The sequence below is a fragment of the Anastrepha ludens genome, chromosome 6, assembly GCF_028408465.1.
Source record: "Anastrepha ludens isolate Willacy chromosome 6, idAnaLude1.1, whole genome shotgun sequence".
NCBI classification, from domain to species: Eukaryota; Metazoa; Arthropoda; class Insecta; order Diptera; family Tephritidae; genus Anastrepha; species Anastrepha ludens.
The window spans coordinates 12,587,624-12,609,426 of record NC_071502.1 but is presented as its reverse complement, the minus strand read 5'-3'; the positions used below and the strand labels follow the sequence as shown (position 1 = coordinate 12,609,426).

General features: G+C 38.7%; 1 protein-coding gene across 1 annotated transcript in view; it reads left to right on the top strand.

Annotated features, from left to right (window-relative positions):
- Window positions 1-4,698: 4,698 nt before the first annotated feature.
- Window positions 4,699-21,803, top strand: part of LOC128867983 (Bardet-Biedl syndrome 4 protein homolog) — a 61,460-nt gene continuing 44,355 nt past the window's right edge. The window contains exons 1-5 of the mRNA XM_054109650.1: window positions 4,699-4,909; window positions 4,997-5,136; window positions 13,940-14,052; window positions 18,122-18,412; window positions 18,552-18,705. Coding sequence (XP_053965625.1) covers window positions 4,837-4,909; window positions 4,997-5,136; window positions 13,940-14,052; window positions 18,122-18,412; window positions 18,552-18,705 — 771 coding nt within the window. The 5' untranslated portion in view covers window positions 4,699-4,836. The remainder of the gene's footprint in view (window positions 4,910-4,996; window positions 5,137-13,939; window positions 14,053-18,121; window positions 18,413-18,551; window positions 18,706-21,803) is intronic.

The following is a 21,803-nucleotide window of genomic DNA, read 5'->3' as shown; positions in this document are numbered from 1 at the left end:
CCAATATATGTCTGCTTCCATAACACAAATCATGGTGAATATGTGCTATTTAGCTAAACGAATTTCACAGAATCAGTTGATGGACTGACGTCACTTGGGATGTGTTCAACAAAATTTAGCTTGCAGTAGTGATATGCGGAAAAAATCAACCAATGACACTTCGTTGCCCTCTGAACAACGCTTGATTGCACGAGTGTGTGCGTACATGTGAAATTATGGTGCAGAGTTCGACTGCCGAATCTCCTAAGTGTCGTGGCAGCCAAAGTTCGTCTCAGAATTTTCTTTTTCACCATAGCTAAACAGCAAACCTGGTAATCTATCATCCTTAAAAAAAAAATTGTTTTTATATGTTCATAAAGGGTCTTTCAAAAGACGCATCCGGAAGTTGTTTTAAAATAAAAGATGTAAAAATTTAGATTCTTTCAAGTTTCACTACTTACATTTAAAATAGGGCTGTGTGAAAAACGACATTACTTAAGGAGTTAGGGGTAGACAGAATTTTCAAAAAATTGGTTTTTGTTTTGTATCTTCTTAAAGTATTACTGTAAGTATAAAAATATTGTGTGAAAATTTGAAGCAAATCCGACAAATACTTTTCGAGTTATTCAACATTTAACAAAGGGCGCTCGGGCGCTCGGGCGCTCCGGAGCTCGATAGCAAAACTTTAAATGCGTTTTTCTCAAAACTTTGTTTTTTGAACAGGTGATCATTGTAACTTAAACACCGCTTGATAGATTTCAAAAAAATGTATACTGCTTTTGAAAAACATAAAAAACTCGTGCCTGATCGAAGGATTTTTTGGTTTTCAAAAATTTCAATTTTTTTAAACAATTAATTGTCGGTTGTTTTCTCGAAAATCAGAAAAATTTTTGCTTGGGCCGGCATATTGTTCATGTTGAAGAAAAAAAACTTCAATCAGGCACAAGATTATCTATAAATAAAGCTAATTTCTCTTGTCCGAATGATTTTAGATGAATCTCCAAAGACTCTTGTTCATCACCATAAGCGACTTCTGGAGAAGCGGGCTTCACACAAACAGCGCTAACTTTTACAACTATTAATATTTTTTTTTTTTAATTTTTGATAAAGTCAAGTCGAAACGGGATGTGTTAGTGCTATGTTTTTGTTTGTAAAATAAAGCAATTGACTAGCAAAAAAATTTTATTGAAAATCATCATTTTTTCGTGTCTCTGACTACCCCAAACCCGCTTAATGTCCACCATGAGTACATCTACAGGTAAAGTCCACCAAACTGTCGATTCATGAATACCTAATTATTGAGAACGTCGAAGTATCGATGATGAAGATTGAAGGTTGTTCAGCAACACTTTGCGCTACAGCAGCAATATTCGCAATAGAACGTCCAGTTTTTGGACTGCCAGCCTTTTTGTCTATACGCGCAGTACCAGTTTCTTGAAATTTTTTCACCAACCTTTGAATTGTCAACTCTTTCGGACGATTATTTCCACGAAAAAAATCACGAATTTCCCGATCGACTATTTTCATAATAAGTTTCAATAATTTAAGGGGACAGATACCTGTAAAATTTCGAAATTTCTTTTTTTTCATAAAATGTTAATATAATCCTTGAAGAATATGTCAGAAATTTTTTAGAACGTAGATTTAAGTATTTCCTATATTACATTTCGTCAACCGTGACGACTCTATTCTTTGCGTTCGAGGGCTGGGAGAGGTATAGTTAAGTTGTATTCAAACTTTAGACGCGTTTTTCTCAAAACTATGTTTTTCGAATTGGCGTACATCATAACTCGAAAAGTTATTGACCGATCTCCCTGAAATTTTGCACACATCTTTTTTATGATATTACTTTCTATGTGTTTCAAGTTTTCGAAAATTAAAAAAATAATAATTTTTTCGAAGCAAAAATAGTAGGAAAATTCGCCTCAAACTAATTTTTTTAAGCATTTTATGCCGTGCATTTTTTTCCGTTTTTGTTTAATTCATATAGAAATTAGGACATTAATAGACAAAAAAAATTTTAGTTTTTTGTATTCAGGTCATGCGGGCATTGTATATAGCATCGGCGTCGCTACAATGCCCGTCGATTGAAAAGCTCCGCTGCGACCTTCCTGGAAGAATTGAGTGTACATCAGAGACCTGCATGGCTCACTGTTTTCTTGAGTTGTTCATACGCTAAATTTCTTGCTCACATTCAGTCAATTGAACCAAAATATTTGGTCAAGTGCAGTCAGCTCATGCAGGCGAACGCGTAGTTCAGCTCAGTCAACACGTATGATCTAATGTCTTCGGCTCAAATCTAATCATTGAACAAAAAGCAGCATTGAATGAAATTAGCATCGGCCTTTGCGTTCAAACGATCAAACTTGTTCAAAGAAGTAATTGTCATTATTGTAAATAGCACATGTTCGAGCAAACGAGCGTTGGCGTACAATGTACGCTGTAAATTGCGTTTCGTATTTGAAAGGATTAGTTGGTTTCAGCAATGTTTCCTTATTTACATTATTTTCTTTCGTGTTTTATTATAAGTTTTAAGAAAAAAAAAAAATAAAAATATAGTGTTTTTGCTTTAAAATTTTGCTTTTACTTTGCTATCGTTAGTTACAAGCAAAAACTCATGCGGGATCATACGTGTTCAAACCGGCTCATTTGGCTCTATAGCCCTTTTATTCTTGCTCAAAAAAATGAATGTATAGCCGAACGAGCAAATACCCGAAACGGCTGCTATGAAGACGATTGGTGATAACATCGGAGGCTAAAACGCAGCACATGATTTGATTGAGCTGAAATAAACAATGACAATAACTTATTTGAACAAGTTCGATCGTTTGAACGCAAAGGCCTGTTTTTTGTTCAAGCGAAGCGTATGAATGTTTTACACTGAGCCGGTGCAGTTCTCTGGTGTACGTCCGCCATTTAAATGATTAAAATATTGTAAATAAAAAAATTTATATTATTTTAATGTAACAGGTGGCGCTAAAGTAATCCTCCTATCAGAAAATGCTATAAATTTTGCGATTGGCCCCTAATGTCAGTTCTGTTTTGACATTTGTGTAGTAAACACATGCGAAATACACGTTAATAAACAATGTTACGCTACACTGCTCCAGAACGCGGAATATTGCTCACTATTTATTTGACCAATAATCGGTCGGTGACTTTGGTACAACGTGAATTTCGTCGCAGATTTCCTCGCCGTCCAACGCCTACTGGTGAAACACTGCGACGTTTAGCCGTTTAGAGAATTTTGCTGCTGTAGCCGAGGATGTCATGGAAGCGCCGTTGACATCGACCAGACGACGTCCCACGCAAATTGGTATCAGTCGACGGTCTTTACAGCGAATTTTGGTACAAGATTTGAAGATGTTTCCGTACAAAGTCCAGACGGTGCATCAGCTGTTAGCTGCTGACCGCCAATCGCGTCTAACATACGCTCAAGCCATCCTTAATCACCACCAAGAGGAAGATGATTTTTCATCAAAAATAATCATAAGTGATGAGGCCCATTTCCATCTTAGCGGGTACGTAAATAAGCAAAATTTACGCTTCTGGGCACTGAAAATCAGCGTGTAACCCACGAAGAGCCATTACACCCGCTCAAAGTCACTGTATGGTGTGCTGTTTTCGCTGGAGGAGTCATCGGACCATTTTTCTTCGAAGATGTCGCGGGACAAACGGTTACTGTGAATGGTGAGCGCTACAAAGCAATGATCAACGAGTTCTTTTTGCCGCAACTTGATGAATTGGGATTGGAAAACATGTGGTTCCAACAGCACGGTGCAACGGCACACGTTGCACGTGCCACAACCGATATGCTGAAGGATGCATTTCCCGGGCGCCTAATCTCCCGTTTTGGCGATTTGCATTGGCCAGCAAGATCGCTTGATTTGACCACTCCAGACTTCTTTTTGTAGGGCTTTTTAAAGTCGCGGGTTTATGCCAACAAGCCTCAGACTCTTGCAGCTCTTAAAGACAATGCCCGTCAAGAATGTGAGGATATATCGCCGGAAGTTTTGGCCAAAGTGATGGAAAATGCCATAAAAAGGGCTCAAATGGCAATCAGCTGTGGCGGCGGCCATTTACATGACATCATATTCTCGACTTGATGTAAAAAAAATTAAAAGACCAAATAAAAATAATCCACAAGAAGAATCAAAGTTTTTCATTTTTTGTTTTAAATTACAGCCAAAAAACATCGCAAGGTTACTTTTGCGCCACCTGTTATAAATAAACTGTATGCCAATTTAAATATATATATATATTGACTTCTTCATTTTAAATAATTTGAATGAAAATCAGGGAAAATATGGCCGTTTACAGGTATCTGCCCCCTTAAACGCGTTGTTCTATCGTTAATCTGTCTGCTTCGTTCATCTGTCGGCTAGGAATTATTCACAACTGACATCTATGTAGGCTTCACTTTTGAAATACCCTTTACTTCGATGCAGGAAACTCCAATTTTTTTGTCATATCATTGCTTTGCTGCAAGCCACAACAATTGCTAATGCCCACATTCAGGTTGCCATGGCCACTAACTTTTGTTTTGGCTAAACGTAAATTCTTTTGTGGCACAAAGCACAAACAACCGGAAAACTACCAGTTCAATAAAAATGTAAAAAAGCAACATAAAAGTGCAAATAAATATAAAAAAAATAGCAGCAGTTTTTTTTTCGGACATTTGTGCTCACACAATCACACATACACACGCATCCCCTCTGGTTCACTACAAATTACTCCTACACCAACGCAGGGTTTTTATTTACCTACCCGTTGGCCAAATAAGAAGACCAATAAAAAAAAAGTGAAAATCGTTCCTGAGTCATACATAGTTTTAACTTTATTACCAACTTCAATTGCATGGCCAGTGCGGACGAGATCATTTGTAATGGGCACGTTATAACGCTGCCCACGCTGGAGGTGGTCAAAGCAGGTGCGTTCGAGTGCAACAAATTTAAACTAATTAATTTTCGCTTAATGATATTTTCTCTTTAATTTGTAATAAAAATTTGTATTCCAGTTCCCATAATGGCGGCTGGCACTAACATCGATTGGCTGTTGCATCTCTATTATGCGCGCCGTGATTTCATACGTTGCCGCGTCATCATCGAACGGGAGCTGTATAGGAGTTTAAATCCCGAGTATTTGTATTTTGTGAAGGTACGTGCGTATGTGTGTGTGAAACCGTAGTGTAGTAAGTGTGGCGTGTAACAACCTAAAAGCGGCTAAATGGAATTTGTGTATACAATTTAGGCCTATCCTTTTATCCAAGAAAAAAACAATATTTATATCAATAAGTTAATCAATTATATATTCGCCATTGCTGTTTACAACCCATCTCTTCCCACCTCTCGACCAATTTGTTGATGCCGTTCCGTCAAAAATCAGCTGGTCTGGTGTCAAGGTTGTTTTTAAGGACCTCTTTGTTATCGAAGGTTTGACAGGTAGCGGAAAAGATGGTAATGGGTCGGTGCAAGGTCCGTAGAATACGGCGAATGCTGAAGGACCTCCCATTCGAGCTCATGGAGTGCGGCTTTGACGACTTGTGCAACATGGGGCCTGGCGTTGTCGTGAAGGAGTATGGTTTGACCATGTCGATCAGATATTTTCAGTCGAATAGCATCATTCACGCGGTGGAGCTGGGCAATATAGAGCTCTTTGTTGACCGTGGCGTTCTTTTCGAGGATTTCCCAGTGCACCATACCCTCCCAATCTCACCAAACACATATCATGATCTTATTTGGATGAAGATCCGGCTTGACTCTCGGCTTGGGCGTATCTCCTGCAGCCATCCACTACTTGCTTTGCTTCATATTGATGTATAGGCACCATTTCTCATCTATCATGACGATTCGATGCTGTTTATCACCGCATGTTGCTCGATGGCGGGCGAGATGCTGAGAAGTAATTTGAAGGCGGCTTTCTGTGTTTCTTTCGTTGAGCTCGTGAGGTACAGAGGCTCCCAATTTTTGGGTAATAAATTGAATAAAGGTGGTTGAGAATCGTTTTATGATCGCAGCTCATTTTTTCCGTCAATTCACGACTGGTTTGGCGACTCCTCCTTCAAAAGTGATTTGAGACGTTCTTCATCGAATTCAGAAGGCCTTCACCTGCGGGACGTGTCATCGACGTAAAAGTCGCATTTTTGAACTTTGCAAACCATTTCCGTGCTGTAGACTCGCCTATGACTCCTTCTCGTCGCAATACATCGCAAATATCCCGGGCTGCATCGGCAGCTTTTTGAACTCGATGAAAAGCAAAGAAGAGCAGGTGTCGAAAATGTTGATTTTTGTTTCCTGGGCATTCCATTTTTAAGCCTCTAAACTAATAAAAAATTGAATAACTCAGAAACATAATTAAATTGGTTTTGTGGAGCAGAAAGAGTTTTATCGAATGACTGCTTACCCTTTGCCAAACAGAAACCAAATCGTTGTAAAATAAAACGAAAATATAAAAACGATGTCAACTTATTTCCCAACCCAGTACTTCGACTTAATAAATCCCAATTTTATTATTTATGTATCTTACACAATTGTAGTTCCTTGAAAATAAATAACAGTATTCTATAACTCGAAGACAGGGTACAAAAGACTATGACGACGAGGTGCAAACCTCATAAAGACCTGAATAACTCGAAATCTCCATAAGTCGAACATTTTCATTGAGTAATGCTGATTCGAGTTATAGAAGTTTGACTGTAAAGGGTTTTCCCATAACAGGTGTTATTTTGAATAGCCCGCTATTTCGGTAGATGTCACTTTTGAAGCTGTCACTTTTTGATATTTGACAAGGAGAAACTAAGCCATTAATAAAAATGGAACGCAAAACGCTTTGACGCATTGAAATTATTAAAATTCACTATAAAAATGGTGAAAATTTGGCAGAGACGGTTCGTAAAACTCGAACATTTTTGGGTCATCGTGAAGCACCTTGTCGGACCGCAATACAGATATTGGTGAAAAAATTCGAGCTGTTGGGACAAGTTAGTTATGTGAAGAATAAGACCTGTGCACGTCGCTCAAAAACAGTCAAAAATATTGCTGTTGTAGCCGAAAGTGTTGAAGAAAACCAAGGTTTGTCCATTCCCCGTCGTTCTTTGGAATTATGGTAGGCATTCCACAAAAGTCATTACACCGTATTTTGCACAAAGATTTGGGTCTTAAGGCTTTTAAAGTCCAGTTAACACAAGAACTCAAGCCGGCCGATCATCAACAACGTCGCGTCTTTGCTGATTGGGTCTTTGAAATGCATGAAAATGATCCGGAACTCCATCGAAAAATCATCTTGAGTGATGAGTCCCATTTCCACCTCTTTGGCTTTGTCAATAAGCAAAATTGTCGGCTTATTGGAAAACCCTTATTTACAAATGCTTACTTGAAAAGTATTTGACCATAATTTGTTGGCACTGCCTCCTGCTTTGATGAAAATGCCAATGCGTGGTCAAATAATTAATTAATTAAATTTTAATGGACTTTCCATTCAGAACGGAAAAAGCATGTAAACTTCATTGATAGGTTTTCATTATTGCTAAGCTAGTGAAATTGCATTGGGAATCTGTAACACAAATTATGCTTTTGTAGTCTGCCATTAACTTAGGTACCCGCCTGAATTAGGTAAATTAGTATAATTGGAGCAAATTTTTGAAAAGCTTTTAGCAAACAAGTGAATTACATATTTTTCTATATTTAAATTGTGTGCGATTTTTTTCTATTTCACTGAATCTATTTGCTACTTTATTACACCCCCAAAAAAATACATATAAAGTATTCTCTTTGAATTTTAAATCCTATGCTATTTTAAGCTGAAAGCAAATATTTACCTAATTTCACTGTAGCCACATTGAAAAGTTTATAAGCAGACCTATTTAAAAAGCATTAAACCATTTTTGTATCCCAACTGTGTGCCCTTACATACATACACACAGGTATACCCGTTAATTTGTGTTAGTATGGTTTTGGACGCGCTACCAAAAATATTGTATTTTCAGAGAATCTTGGCGAAAGGTTTTTGCTTCAAAATAATTACTGCTTGTAAAATACAAATACGAATTTAAGACTTAAAGGATGTTAATTTATTTTTAAATTAAACAAACCGAATTTACTTTGCATACTTCTACACTCGAGACAGACCATTTAAATTAATTAAAAAAAATGTGAATGCTGATGATTAAGACTACGAAAGGTCTGGATTAGAGGGTCCGGTAACCAACTTTAGGTAGCTCGCGCAGCTGATGACCGGCATCAGCTGCCTGTTAGTTACCTAAATGGCAGCCCAGAGTATTGTTTACAAGCGAGCAGAAGAATTTTGCCGAGAGTAAAGGCGAAAAATGAAAATCAGTAATGAATTTCAAACGTAAAAATGTCATTGCATTAAATTTTTCTGGAAAATCACAGTCAGCGATTGTTCGTGAGCTCGAGCACCTTAAAGTAAATAAAGTTTTGGTTTATCGCACCATTACTCGTTACATTGGTACTGGTAGCATCGCAAAACATCATGGAGGTGGTCATCAAAAGACTGCAACGTCACGTGAAATGGTTCAAAAAGTGCAGAAGCAACTTGAGCGAAATCCCCGACGAAGTGCCAACCAAATGGCGAAAGAACTGAAAATATCTGACCGTAGTATCCGTCGCATACTGAAAACTGATCTCAAAGTTAAGCCTTACAAGATCCAAAAGGCGCATGACCACACACCAAAGCAGCAACAAGTCAGAATTGAGAGCGAAGGAGTTGCTACGCTTGTCCGAAAGCGGTCAATTTCCGTGTTCCGAACATTGAGTTTTCTAACGAGAAAATTTTTCAAATTTAGCAATTCGTAAGCTCTCAAAACGATGGGGTTTATTTGACCAACCGTTAAATCGTTTTATCAAGCCTGACGTCAAGGTAAATGCGAAATATTAACGGAAAAGTATTCTGGAGGTTGCTTTGAAGCCGTGGACAGCAAAAAATTTCGGTGGCAGACCATGGATGTTTCAATAGTACTCGGCACCGTCTCACAAAGCTCAAGTGAACCAAGAATGGATCAAAAAAACAATCCGAACTTCATAACGTCCACACAATGGCTGTCAACTTCACCAGACGAGAACCCAATGGATTATTCCCGTTGGGCCATTTTGGAGAGCAAGGTCCGAACTAAAAGATTCACCAGTCTCGAGGCGCTGAAAAACGCCATTGTTCGCGAGTGGGCCAAAATACCTGCAATTCATATTCGGGCAGCTTGCAACTCGTTTTTGGACCGTCTCAAGCCCATAGCCAAGGCAAAAAGTGGTCATATCGAGCAAAAGTAAATTGGTTCTTCATTTTGTATTATTTTCACACATTTTTTACTTTGACTTGAATAAAAGTAATTTTTCAAACTAAATTTATGGCCTTTTTAATTGGTTACACTTCGAGTGCCGGACCCTTTACATACCTTCAAATTTCTTTAAAAGCCGATTAGCTGCGAGTAACCAGAGAAGTGTCGATAGAACACCACCTTGAGGCGTACCCTCACATGTCGATTTAGTGAGTTTAGCTTCGTTTTATTCCGCTCTTATTATTCTACAACCTAAGAGGGTATTTATCCACGAAAACAGCGGGTTCTGTATTTGTTGTAGCTAAACCTCTCTCTCGACACACTGTTGAATGCTCCACTAATATCTAGGAATACTACTAAAGCATATTATTTAAACTCACTATACTTTTTCTTTCAACTGAGTGTATCGCACACATTGTGGATCTGTCTAGGTTAGGCTAAGTTTGGTGATCAAATTAGAAATGAATTGTGAGAGGGCGTAAACAGCAAAGGGGAATATATGTACATACATAGGTAAAACGAAGGGGAAAACAGGTAGAGCGAAGAACGGCAGTGCTCTGTTACAGCACTGCGGATAAAAGGCGACGATATATTTTTAATGGAGGCGCAAATTGTCTTATGCTTTATTTAAAAACAAATTTGGTTAACTATTTTTTTTCACGGACCCTAAAAGCTATGCAAAATTTAGAAACATGTAAACAATCCAAAAAAAAAGTAGTTAAAGGGTACTAAATAAAGCACGTATTATTTTTTAACAAAACACATAAAGATTTAATGGTAATATTTTCACGGGTAAATATAATGTAATATTAAATATTTTAGTTCAGATCTTATGAAAATTAATTTCTCGAATTCTAGATCTAATTTTCATAAACGACAACATGAATCTCTCACTTAGTGAATGTCTTGATTCACTTTCGTATGCTATTAATCATCATATACCGCTTGTTATTCGCTGCTTAGAATTCTATAGCTACAGTTAATAAACATTTTTGCTTTAAACGGTGTAATTTTAGTGTTGTTAAAAACGAAATTTCGATTTTGGATTGGGACTCACCATTTGAAAAGAAGATTTATGATATTTTTTGTAAATATGTACCATCTACTAGTAGTAAGAGCTATAAAATTCCTTTGTGTACACTAAAATTAAAAAAGGTTAAGAATTCGAGGAACAAGTTATTTCAAAAAATTTAAATTATCTAATGCCAAATTCACAGAGATAAATATTTTCGCTTTGCTAAAAAATTTCCAGTACTTAAGTAAAGTTTTGCAGTATAAATATGTTCGAGGATTTGAGAATGAAATTAAAACGAATCCTAAAGCGTTATGGCGCTATGTAAAATCCAGGAAGTGTTGCTCTAGCATTCCCTTCGATGTCTTCTTCAATGGAAACTACGCTTCTTCTACAAAGGAGGCTGTTGACCTTTTTGCGGACTTTTTTAGTTCCAATTTTGTGCCAGCGTCAGGATCAATTAGATATGATAGAGAGGATACTGCTTCTTCTGTTGGTCTTTTGGTTCTTTGCAGTTGACTGTTGATGATATTTATTATGGTATTCAGGACATCAAAAGTTCGTGACAAGTGGATGTTGATGGAGTATCATCTTTTTTTGCCAAAAAATGCTCTGCTCTTGCCTATCCACTTCTAATAATTTTTAATAAATCGTTAGTTTGTGGACAATTCATAGATACTTGGAAAGTTACCTCTATCATACCTACATACATATATTTAAAGCTGGGAATAAAAAGTACATCGCGAACTACAGACCTATTTCCGAACTTTTAACTGTTTCAAAGCTCTTTGAGTATATTGTAAAACAAAAATTATCCATCGCTATAAAACGTAATATATCAAGTAATCCGTAATCGTTACAAAGTAGGAGAAGTATTCTGACTCTGCTTTCTTTTCGGTATTATAAATGGGACAGTTGACTTGCCTATACTTTTAGAGCGCATTCATTTTTACATACCTCGAAAAAATCTACGGAGGAATGATTTATTCTTCCTAGAGCGTGTTAGAACCGTTTATGCCTCGAAAGTACCTATCATTAGAACATTGAATGAGTTCAACCATATTTCAAGTTCTTTGGCTTTTGATTTATCGTTATCTAAATTTAAATTTAAATTATCCCTTAGTAATTTCTTAAATGGTATCCAAACATATATGTATATATAATTCTTAGAATTACTCTTAGTTCTACTCCTAGACTTACCTTCATCAAGCTCTTCAAGTCAAGTATACCGTCAAGAAGGGAGTGACAAACACCAAGGCCATGGAGAAGGGGAGAGTTAAATTTTTATACAGATGGCTCCAAGCTAGACGATAAAATTGGCTATGGAGTATTTTCGAAAGAATTAGGACTGGAACTATCCGTTCGACTACCAGACTACTGTAGCGTCTATCAGGCAGAGGTTCTAGCCATAAAAGAAGTGGCTACATACCTAAATATGCATGCCGTAACAAGAACGACTATAAATAATAGGACTATGAATAAGTTCGTGCGGTTTTTTTTTCGAAATTTGAAACTTTATTGACGTAAAATGGTTACAAATTTAATATTCAAAATATTGTCCATCGCTTACTACTACTTTTTCCCATCTTTCTGGCAATTCAAGGATTCCCTTTGTGAAAAATTCGGTTGGTTTTGCCGCAATCCACGAATCGATCCATTTTTTGACTTCATCGTAATTACGGAAGTGCTGGTCAGCCAGGCCATGTTGCATCGATCGGAAGAGATAGTAATCGGATGGCGCAAGGTCTGGACTATACGGCGGGTGGGGTAGGACATCCCATTTGAGCGTTTCTAAGTATGTTTTGACCACTTGTGCAACATGTGGCCGAGCATTGTCATGTTGCAAAATAACTTTGTCGTGTCTATCGGCGTATTGCGGCCGTTTTTCTCGCAGTGCTCGGCTCAAACCGTTGAAGCAGTTGTTCGCATGCCATAAAACGGCGTTCAACGTCTCTTGGCTTCAATTCATACGGCACCCAATGGCCTACCTTTCGGATCATTCCCATGGCTTTTAATCGTTTGGAAATGGTTGATTGATCAACTCCCAAAGTTTTTGCAACCTCTTCTTGCGTTTGAGCCGGATCTTGATCGAGCAATTCCTCCAATTCGGTATCCATGAACTTTGGCGGCGCACCCTCTCGTTCTTCGTCTTCCAAGCCAAAATCACCACTTTTAAAGCGTGCAAACCACTTCTGGCACGTTCGCTCAGATAGAGCATGCTCACCATAAACTTCCACCAAGATACGATGACTTTCGGCTGCTTTTTTCTTCATATTAAAATAATGAAGAAGAATTCCCCGCAAAAACACATTATTTGGCACGAAATTCGACATTTTCAAGTGTGGTAAAAATATTGTTGTTTACGCTTCAAATAAAAAACTTATACTGACGTTTGTGCCTTACGACAGTAGCTCTCCAATGAATGTTTGGAAATGTGGATCGATGGAATAATAATCAAGTTACGCCATCTGTTGTAAAACCGCACGAACTTATTCATATCCCTATTATATTCTCGGATAGCCAAGCTGCCATTAAATCAATGAATGCGGCTATGCTAAGATCAAAGGTTGCACAGGAATGCCGAGCAGTCCTAAATGATATTAGCGTCGTATTCAAGGTCAGCCTTATTTGAGTTCCGGGACACAGAGATATTGAGGGAAACGGTAAACTGCTGATGAGCTAGCCAGAAAAGGTACTGCTCTTCAACTGTTTCGTGATAAAAGTACCATTGGAATACCTTTGGCCACGAGTAAATTAATAATAAAAAACAACATTACCCAAGAGGCCAATAGGTCATGGGAAGAAGAAGATACATGCATAACAGCCAGGCTACTATGGCCGCAAATAAACAAGAAAAGGACAAAGGAATTGCTTAGCCTCTCAAGAGAAGATATCTCGAAGGTCGTGGCTTGTATCACCGGCCACTGGCTATTTGGAAGGCATTCCTTGAGACTAGGAGTTTTCTCCCATGAATATTGTAGAAGCTGTAGAGATGAGGAGGAGGAAGAAACAGTAGAGCACTTCCTTTGCAATTGTCCAGCCTTAGCTAAAATCAGAGCACGTTGTCTAGGTAAACACTTTTTCAATTCTCTTACAGAACTATCTGGCGCGGGGATTAGACCAATCCTGCGCTTCATAAAAGCCTCAAAATGGTTTCATAGAGATAAAGGTTCCCGTGTTGCATAGTGGTATTACAACGGACCTATAAGGTCTGAGTGAGTTGGTCGTACGGACCGACTACCACCTTAACCTAACCTAACCTAGTTCTATGTAGTCTGTAAGAAGCTTTGTATTTCTTGACTTACTAAATGAATAAATGAAAATGAATGAAAATAACTAAATAAATTTTTGGGCATAGCACAAATTTAATGGGGGCATACATTTTTTATTATTATTACATAGCATCTATAGATATTTATTAAAAAAAAATATCTCCATTGCATTTTTTTTTTATACAAAAATTTGAATTTCGTATTAAATTGTTCTCATACATTTCCACAGCTTAAAGTTAATACATTTTGTCTCTTATTTTTAAATTTTTGCCCCGCCTATTCCTTCACTCTGCGATGACAACGCTGTTCTTAACCTTCTCTAAATTGGTTGCATGTGCTGCTTCACTTATTTCGTGCTGACCATCATTTAACTTACTACAAGCTTAGGGCTTAATTGACCGTGAAGAGGGCAACAACATTGAGGCACTGCGCAATCTACAAAAGGCACTCGACTTGAATTCGAAAAATATCGAGACTTACAAGGAGATTGGCAAAACGCTGTGAGTATAAGAAAATTGCATAAAATATGTATGTATGTATACTCACATACTCAATTTAATCTGCAAATATACGTTTAAGATTATGTGCATACTTACACGTATCTGCCCTTGCAATATACAGGTTGTCCAATAAGAGTACAGTCACTGTAACAGTAGAACAAAATTAAACACACGAATACTGATAAGCCACAATAAATAAAAAATTATTCACAGACACTGCGTTAAATAATTACAGCACTAGGACTTACTGTCTAAGCTTTACTATTTATTTGTTTCTTATTTATTTTTAATAAATTTTTTCATGGAATATAGTTCATTCTCATACAAAAAGCACATACATTCCAGTTTAAACATTCATAAACATTTCATAGCCTTTCAAATTTTGGTATAATGTACAGTCTGTGTCAGAAGAAAAGAAGCGGCTTTCTTCTTGTAACTTCATGATATATTTCGTTCTGCTTTTTGCTGCGTAATAGTCAAGGGCTACGACTCCAGTGCTAACTCAGGTTAGTGTCGTTCGAAACTTTCCCGTAAACGCAACCAAACAAAAATGAGTGAGAAGTACGCGAAGAGTTTCGAGGCGGTATTCTTATGCACGAATTCGAAAGGGCCGAAATTATCTTACGCCGCGGCAGCAAAAGTAATTAAAAAATCCAAAAAGTTTGTTGTGATGTGGAATCAGCGGTATAAAAAAAAATAAATAATTGGCGCGTACACTTCTGTTGGGTGTTTGGCCGAGCTTCTCCTCCTATTTGTGGTGTGCGTCTTAATGTTGTTCAACAAATGGAGGGACCTACAGTTTCAAGCCGACTCCGAACGGCAGATATTTTTATGAGGAGCTTTTTCATGGCAGAAATACACTCGGAGGTTTGCCATTGCCTGCCGAGGGGCGACCGCTATTAGAAAAATGTTTTTATTAATTTTGCGTTCACCGAGATTCGAACCAACGACCTCTCTGTGAATTCCGAATGGTAATCACGCACCAACCCATTCGGCTACGGCGGCCGGCGGTATAAGGTGTACAAAAATGTTGATGACTTTTCCGAGCGTGGCTTGAAGCGAGTGATGACAAAAGAGCAGGATAAAGTGATCGTCCAACTTTTTAAGCGGGACCCTTCTTTGTGACTACGCCAAGCACGATCAGTTCTTGCTAAAAAGGGAAAAGATGTGAGCATCAACACCATCGAACGACGACTGAAGGAGGCGAACATATCCTACCGTCCCACATCATCAAAACCACGGCTCTCAGAAAAGCACATTGAGAAACAACAAAACAAGAAAATGGGGTCACAGTAACGAACTGGCCTTCCCAGTCCCCAGACGCCAACCCCATTGAAAATGTGTGGGGAACTATGAAAACGCATCTTACCGGAAGGCCAGTCTATGATTTAAAGCAACTCGTGCGTCAAGTTCGCAAAGTCTGGTCCTCTTTGTCGACGAGCTACGCAGAAAAGCTGGTTCTAAGCATGCCAAGAAGATGCCAGGCTATACTCGACAACGACGGGGACTACACGACGGCTTATTAAGTAATTGCGACTCGTAATTTTGTACATACCTTCTGGTAAAAAAATTTTAAATATATATCTTTTATACTTCATGAATAATCGCGGTTCCTTTTTTCTGACACAGACTGTAAGTGTGAAGTGGCTAAAAATGGGCATTGATTTTTGGTAGTTTTTTTGCCGGCAGTCTTATGCATTTTCTTCGTTTAGCGAATGCTCAATGCACTTTAGGCTAGGATCACTAGATTTATTGTGTAGAATAATCACCAAGGATGTCTGTCAGAAGATTATCTAAGAAATTCTGCAAGTAGCCGTAGATCAAATGCAGCTCCGGGTCAGGTTAAGGTAATACTCCAACAAGTCAATGACTCAAAGCATTCCCGAAACTTAAAAACCCGTAACTTTAAAACTTTGCTCTTCATCGAGATCATAAATCTGCCGGAGCAGCCCGACACATTTGCGACGTGTAAGGAGAAGGCACGGAAATAGTTTGCAAAGTTCAAAAATTGCGACTTTCACGTCGATGACGCGTCCCGCAGCGTAAGGCCATCTAAATTCGATGAAGAACGTCTCAAATCACTTTGGAAGGAGAACTGTCACCAAACCAGTCGTGAATTGGCGAAAAAAATGAGCTGCGATCATAAAACGATTCTCAATTACCTGCATTCAATGGGATTTACCGAAAACTTGGGAGCTTGAGTGCTTCACGAGCTCAACGGAAAAAACACAGAAAGTCACCTTCAAACTGCTTCTGACCAACTCGCCCGCCATCGAGCAACACGGGCTCAGAAACAGCGCTTTTCGCATCAAATCGTCACGAGAGATGAGAAATGATGCCTTTACATCAATATGAAACAAAGAAAGTAGTGGGTGGCTCCAGGAGATACGCCCAAGCCAAGAGTCAAGCCGGATCTTCATCCAAAGAAGATCACGATATGTGTTTGGTGGGACTGGGAGGGAGTGGGGCACTGAGAAATGCTGGAAAAGAATGCCACGGTCAACAAAGAGCTCTACATTGCCCAGCTACATGGCGGAAATGGGGCTATTCCGCTGAAAAGACCTGATCGACATGGTTAAACTAAACTCCTTCTCTACAACGACAGGCTCCATGTTGCACAAGTCGTCAAAGCCGCATTCTAAGAGCTGGAATGGGTGGTCCTTCAGCATCCGTCGTATTATACGGATTTTGCACTGACCGATTACCACATTTTCCGCTCCCTGTCAAACCATATGAAGGATCTTACCGTCGCACAGTGCGGCCGATTCCCAAAAAGCTGGCCAAAAGTCGAAAAAAAAAGTTTCTAGATAGAGTTTTTTGTCTTTGAGTTGGCTACAGTAATGCCTTGAGTAGTGAAAACCGTTCATAGCAACGTCCTGTACCCTAAGTATCCTCTGTATTTTCAGTCGCAACGTGGCCTTCGTTTGAGCGTCGTATTACTGTCGATGAATAGTGAAAGTTGTGCACATTTGAAAGATTTTGTAATGGAGTAAATTGAACAAAACCAAATGGAATCATCTTCGGAAGGTTAGTATTGTAAAATACGAGAAATCTTTAGTACATATCAATACCTCGACACAAAATTTTTAGCTGCAGCAATACGTAGATACATTTTTTGCAATTTTTTTTTATAAAATTTGAGTTTTCAAACTGTATAGTAATACAACGCCGTCATATGCTGCTTTGAAACCTATTAAAGGTTACTCAAAAAAGTAATGGTTACTGAATAAAACAAGATTCAGCTGCTACCACTTGCTACCTTGCGACCCCGAAAACATATAAATTTACATGCATCTCTATTATGTTCTAGAATATACGCTATTTCACGTGAGGGGGTGGCCAATAGGGGTGGAAGGGGGTGGATTTTCAAAATTTTAAGATCAAATTCGTAATCAGCGACCCCGACAACCCCCGAGTAAGAAATTTTGAATGAATTACTTAATTTTTTGAGTTTTGGCCAGCTTTTCGGGAATCGGCCGCACTGTGCGTCGATAACAAAGACGACCTTAAAAATTGGCTCAACAACTTTTTTAAAACCAGACCAGACGATTTTTGACCGAACGGCATCAACAAATTTGTCGGGAGGTGGGAAGAGGAATGAATACAATCGTTCCGGCTCTGAAAGTATTCGATGCGGTACCAGCTGGTGGTAGCAGAGGAAGAGGAAGGTCTCCTCTGCGTTAGAAAGATCAGGTGGAGAAGGACTTGGCATTAGAAAGAAACGGCCAAAATCGCCTAAGTGGTTATAGCGCCAATCAAGAAGAAGACTAATTATTTATTATTATTATTATTTTATTTTTTAAATAAATCGAGGTATTTCAAAAGGCGTTTATAAGTTTGTGACAGGTGACGAAACTACTTTTTTTGCTTTAGTAAGCCTACAATGTATGAGTAAATACTATAGCTAATCTCCAAATATTCCACAGAGAATTTAATTTGAAAGGAATTGTCAACCTTTTTTTTCTGCATATTCAAATAATTTCTTCGAGCCTAAGTTCACTAACTGACAGACATTGAAACTGAATGGTTTAACAGCAGCACCTCAACATTTACTGTCATGCCATTGCAGCTTCATTATGGGCCGCTTCAATCAGGCATTGAGTGTCTTTCGCGAAGCTGAAGAGCTCTCACCACGCCAGGATCATGAAATTTGCCATTTCATTGGCGAACTGTTGCACCGTTCAGCAGCTGCTTGCAATCAGCTAACGCTCGCACATCAGGAGGAGGCCGAGGCGAAGGTGTACTTCGAAAAAGCAGTGCAGTCTGGCAAAAAATTGGAAAGCTTTCAACGACTAGCCGAAATACTGCGCAAGGAGAAGGACTATGACAAGGCAATCGAGGTGCTTGAGAACTGTTTGCTGTGAGTATTTTTTATATTTCTTGTATATAAGTATGGATATGTTTTTATGGCATTTATTAAGTTTTTTTTTTTTATTGAAAGAAAAGAGTACGAATGGTAAAATTTATTTATTTACCACTTGAATTATGTTTTTCCGCAGTTTATCGCCTGAAAATATTGAAGTTCTTACCGAAATCGGTGTGCTTTATTTGAAAATTAATGACACGCAAAAAGCTTTCGATCGGCTGTCCGAAGTAATCAATTTGGATAAGAAGTGTCCGAGAGGACTGTTGGCTTACGGTGCTATACTACAGGTAATTACAATAATACCAAATATGTATTTATGTGCTAATATGTGTGCATAAAAAAAATAGATATTATTACCAAATTTTCATTTTAAAAACTTTGCCTGTCTGTTCCTCTGTTTGAACGCGCTAATCTCTTGAATGGATGAACCGAATTTGACAGACATCTTTGTTAGAAAGAAGATTTTTCTGAGCAGTTTATGGGCTACATTCTATACAGAAAATTTTATTTTCTAGATGGCCCTGGCATCGAAGTATTTCTAAAATTTTTTTTATGACCTGATTCGGCTTTTATTCAGCTCTCTAGCTTAATTTAGTGTACTTTAGGGCAAGATATTGGTTTCACGTTATCAAACTGCTTCAAAAAGGAAATACGATTTTTTTTTATTTGGAGAAAATGCTCGAAAACTTCAAGCGAAAAATTACCAAAAATTAACAAGCGTTTTGAATCACTTCAGACTTCTCTTTACTGCACCCAATTTTTTTCTTTAGTTCTGATTTAAAAGTTTTAAATTTTTGTGAAAATCTGTAGAGTTCGAATAAATTTTTGTCTCGTCATTGGAAAACTTTAAGTCCCCAGAATGCGATGGCATTTACCCAATCATGCTCAAGCAAGGCGGAGAATAACTAATAAAGGCTTTGAAAAGAATCTTTACGGCATGTCTTGTGCACGCCTATGTTCCACAATTGTGGCGTTTGGTGAAAGTTGTATATGTCCCAAAGCCAGGCAAGGACGGCTACGCTTTACCAAAAAGTTTCAGACCTATAAGCCTGGCACCCTTTATGCTTAAGGGTTTGGAATGTATGGTGGAGAAGCACATTAGGACGAGGGCTCTAAGTCGAAACCCTCTCAACGTGAGACAATATGCTTATCAAAGTGGGGAATCTTGCGAATTGGCTCTGCACGAGTGCGTTAGCATAATCGAAAAAGGGCTGGAAACAAGAGAGTACACTCTTGGTGTGTTTGTAGACATTGAAGGAGCTTTCGACAATGCTACCTTTGACTCTATGTGCTCTTCTATCAGAAGTCATGGAGTGGAAGAAATCATTGTCAGATGGATCCACTCTATGCTATCCAAAAGACTGCTTACCATGGATAGAGAAAGCGATGAAGGAGTCAGGGTTGAGGTTAAGGAGGGTTGCCCACAAGGCGGTGTACTCTCTCCTCTACTTTGGGGCTTCGTGGTGGACTCTCTTCTTAATGATCTGCAGGAAATTAGACACATCCAAGCCTACGCAGACGATGTGTGCGTATTAATCTCAGGACGATCACTTGAAGTTATATGCAATAAAATGCAGGTAGTTCTAGATAAGATTGAGTATCGGTGCGAATTGCATGTTCTTTCGGTGAATCCTACAAAAATCACCTTAGTGCTTTCCACTAGGAAACGCAATATGGAAGGCCTGTTACTACCCATATTGAAAGGAATAACACTGCAACTGTCTTCTGAGGTTAAATATTTACGAGTAATCCTAGATAGTAAACTTTCCTGGAAGAAGCACGTCGAGCAGAAGTGTAAGAGAACCTTTGGCAAGACATGGGTTCTAAGACCGGTGATAGTACAGTGGTTGTACATCACCCTGATTAGACCCAGTATTACATACGCCTCTGTAATATGGTGGAAGGCTAAAATGGTTAATTCCAGAGTAAAACCCCTAAACAGACTACAGGGAAGTGTGTGCTTGGGTATCACAGGTGTCATGAGTTCGACATCTGGTGATGCCCTTAATGCCATTTTGAACTTGCAGCCTCTAGATCTTCAAATTCGAAAGGAAGCGATGAAGGCGGCGTACAGGCTCAAGTTAAACGAAGTCTGAGGAAATGAAGAAAACACTGGCCACTGTCAGATATACCATTAATTGTCGGAGCGGTGCACACTGTTCTCGATACCAGTGGACAACCTGGTGCCTTACGTTGGCTTCGGTAGGAAGTATGTAGTTTTGATCCCAGATAGAGATCAATGGTTAACTCCAGAGAACCTATTAACGGTATATTAGCACACTTTCTAAACCGACGGATCCAAAACTAGTGATGGTAGCTGGATGGTACTTAGACAAAGACACTAAGTACTTCTATGCCACAGGACAGACGGTCACGGTATTCCTTACGGAAGTCTATGCCGTCTTGAATGTGGCGTACTGGCTAGTTGAAAAAAAGTGGCGGGGCAACAGTATTGGAATTTGTAGTGACAGTCAAGCTGCACTGAAAGCCATTGCTAACCCACGCTGCTCTTCGAAGTTAATCGGTGAATGTAAGGCAAAACTGAGCAGTGTTGCGAAACACAATAAAGTTAGTCTTATTTGGGTGCCTGGACATTGTGGTATTGTAGGGAACGAGTTGACTAATAAACTGGCTAATGGAAGCTCTGCAAGCATACCACTAGGCCCTCAACCCTTTCTAGGTATCAATTCCGCATCGATTCAACTATGGATTGACGACTTCATAAGGTCTACCCATAGAGGACGTTGGTCTGAGTAGAACTCGTGCAGAGTAGCCAAGTGCTTTGTGAAAGAACCAAACAGGAAAACAGCGACCTTTCTCCTAAAACTCAGCAGAAAGGACCTGAGAGTACTGGTGGGTGTATTCACAGGGTACAACGCCTGTGGGGTCGTAGACAACCCGATATGCCTATCCTGTCTTGAGAATGGACACTGCAGAGCATTTTCTCTGTAGCTGTCCTGCATTTTCCAGAATCAGACTTAGGATATTGGGTTGCGATATATTAAGTATGGGCAAAGTTCATACTCTTCCTCTTCCGGATCTCTTAAAATTCAGCAATGAATCCAAGAGATTTGTGGAAGAGTCACCTCAAACTAATTTGTCTGTCTTACCATCCACTTTTTATCTTTCCCATCTCTATTATTTCTACTGATATCTATCCGGGTGTAGTACAATGGTCTACTGATTGAGTGCTTGGGCTTGTCCAACCCCCCACAAATCTAATCTAATCTAATCTAATCTAATCTAATCTAATCTAATCTAATCTAATCTAATCTAATCTAATCTAATCTAATCTAATCTAATCTAATCTAATCTAATCTAATTTAATCTAATCTAATCTAATCTAAGGCGAATCTATTAAAGGTGGTGTTGGAAAATCAGCTGT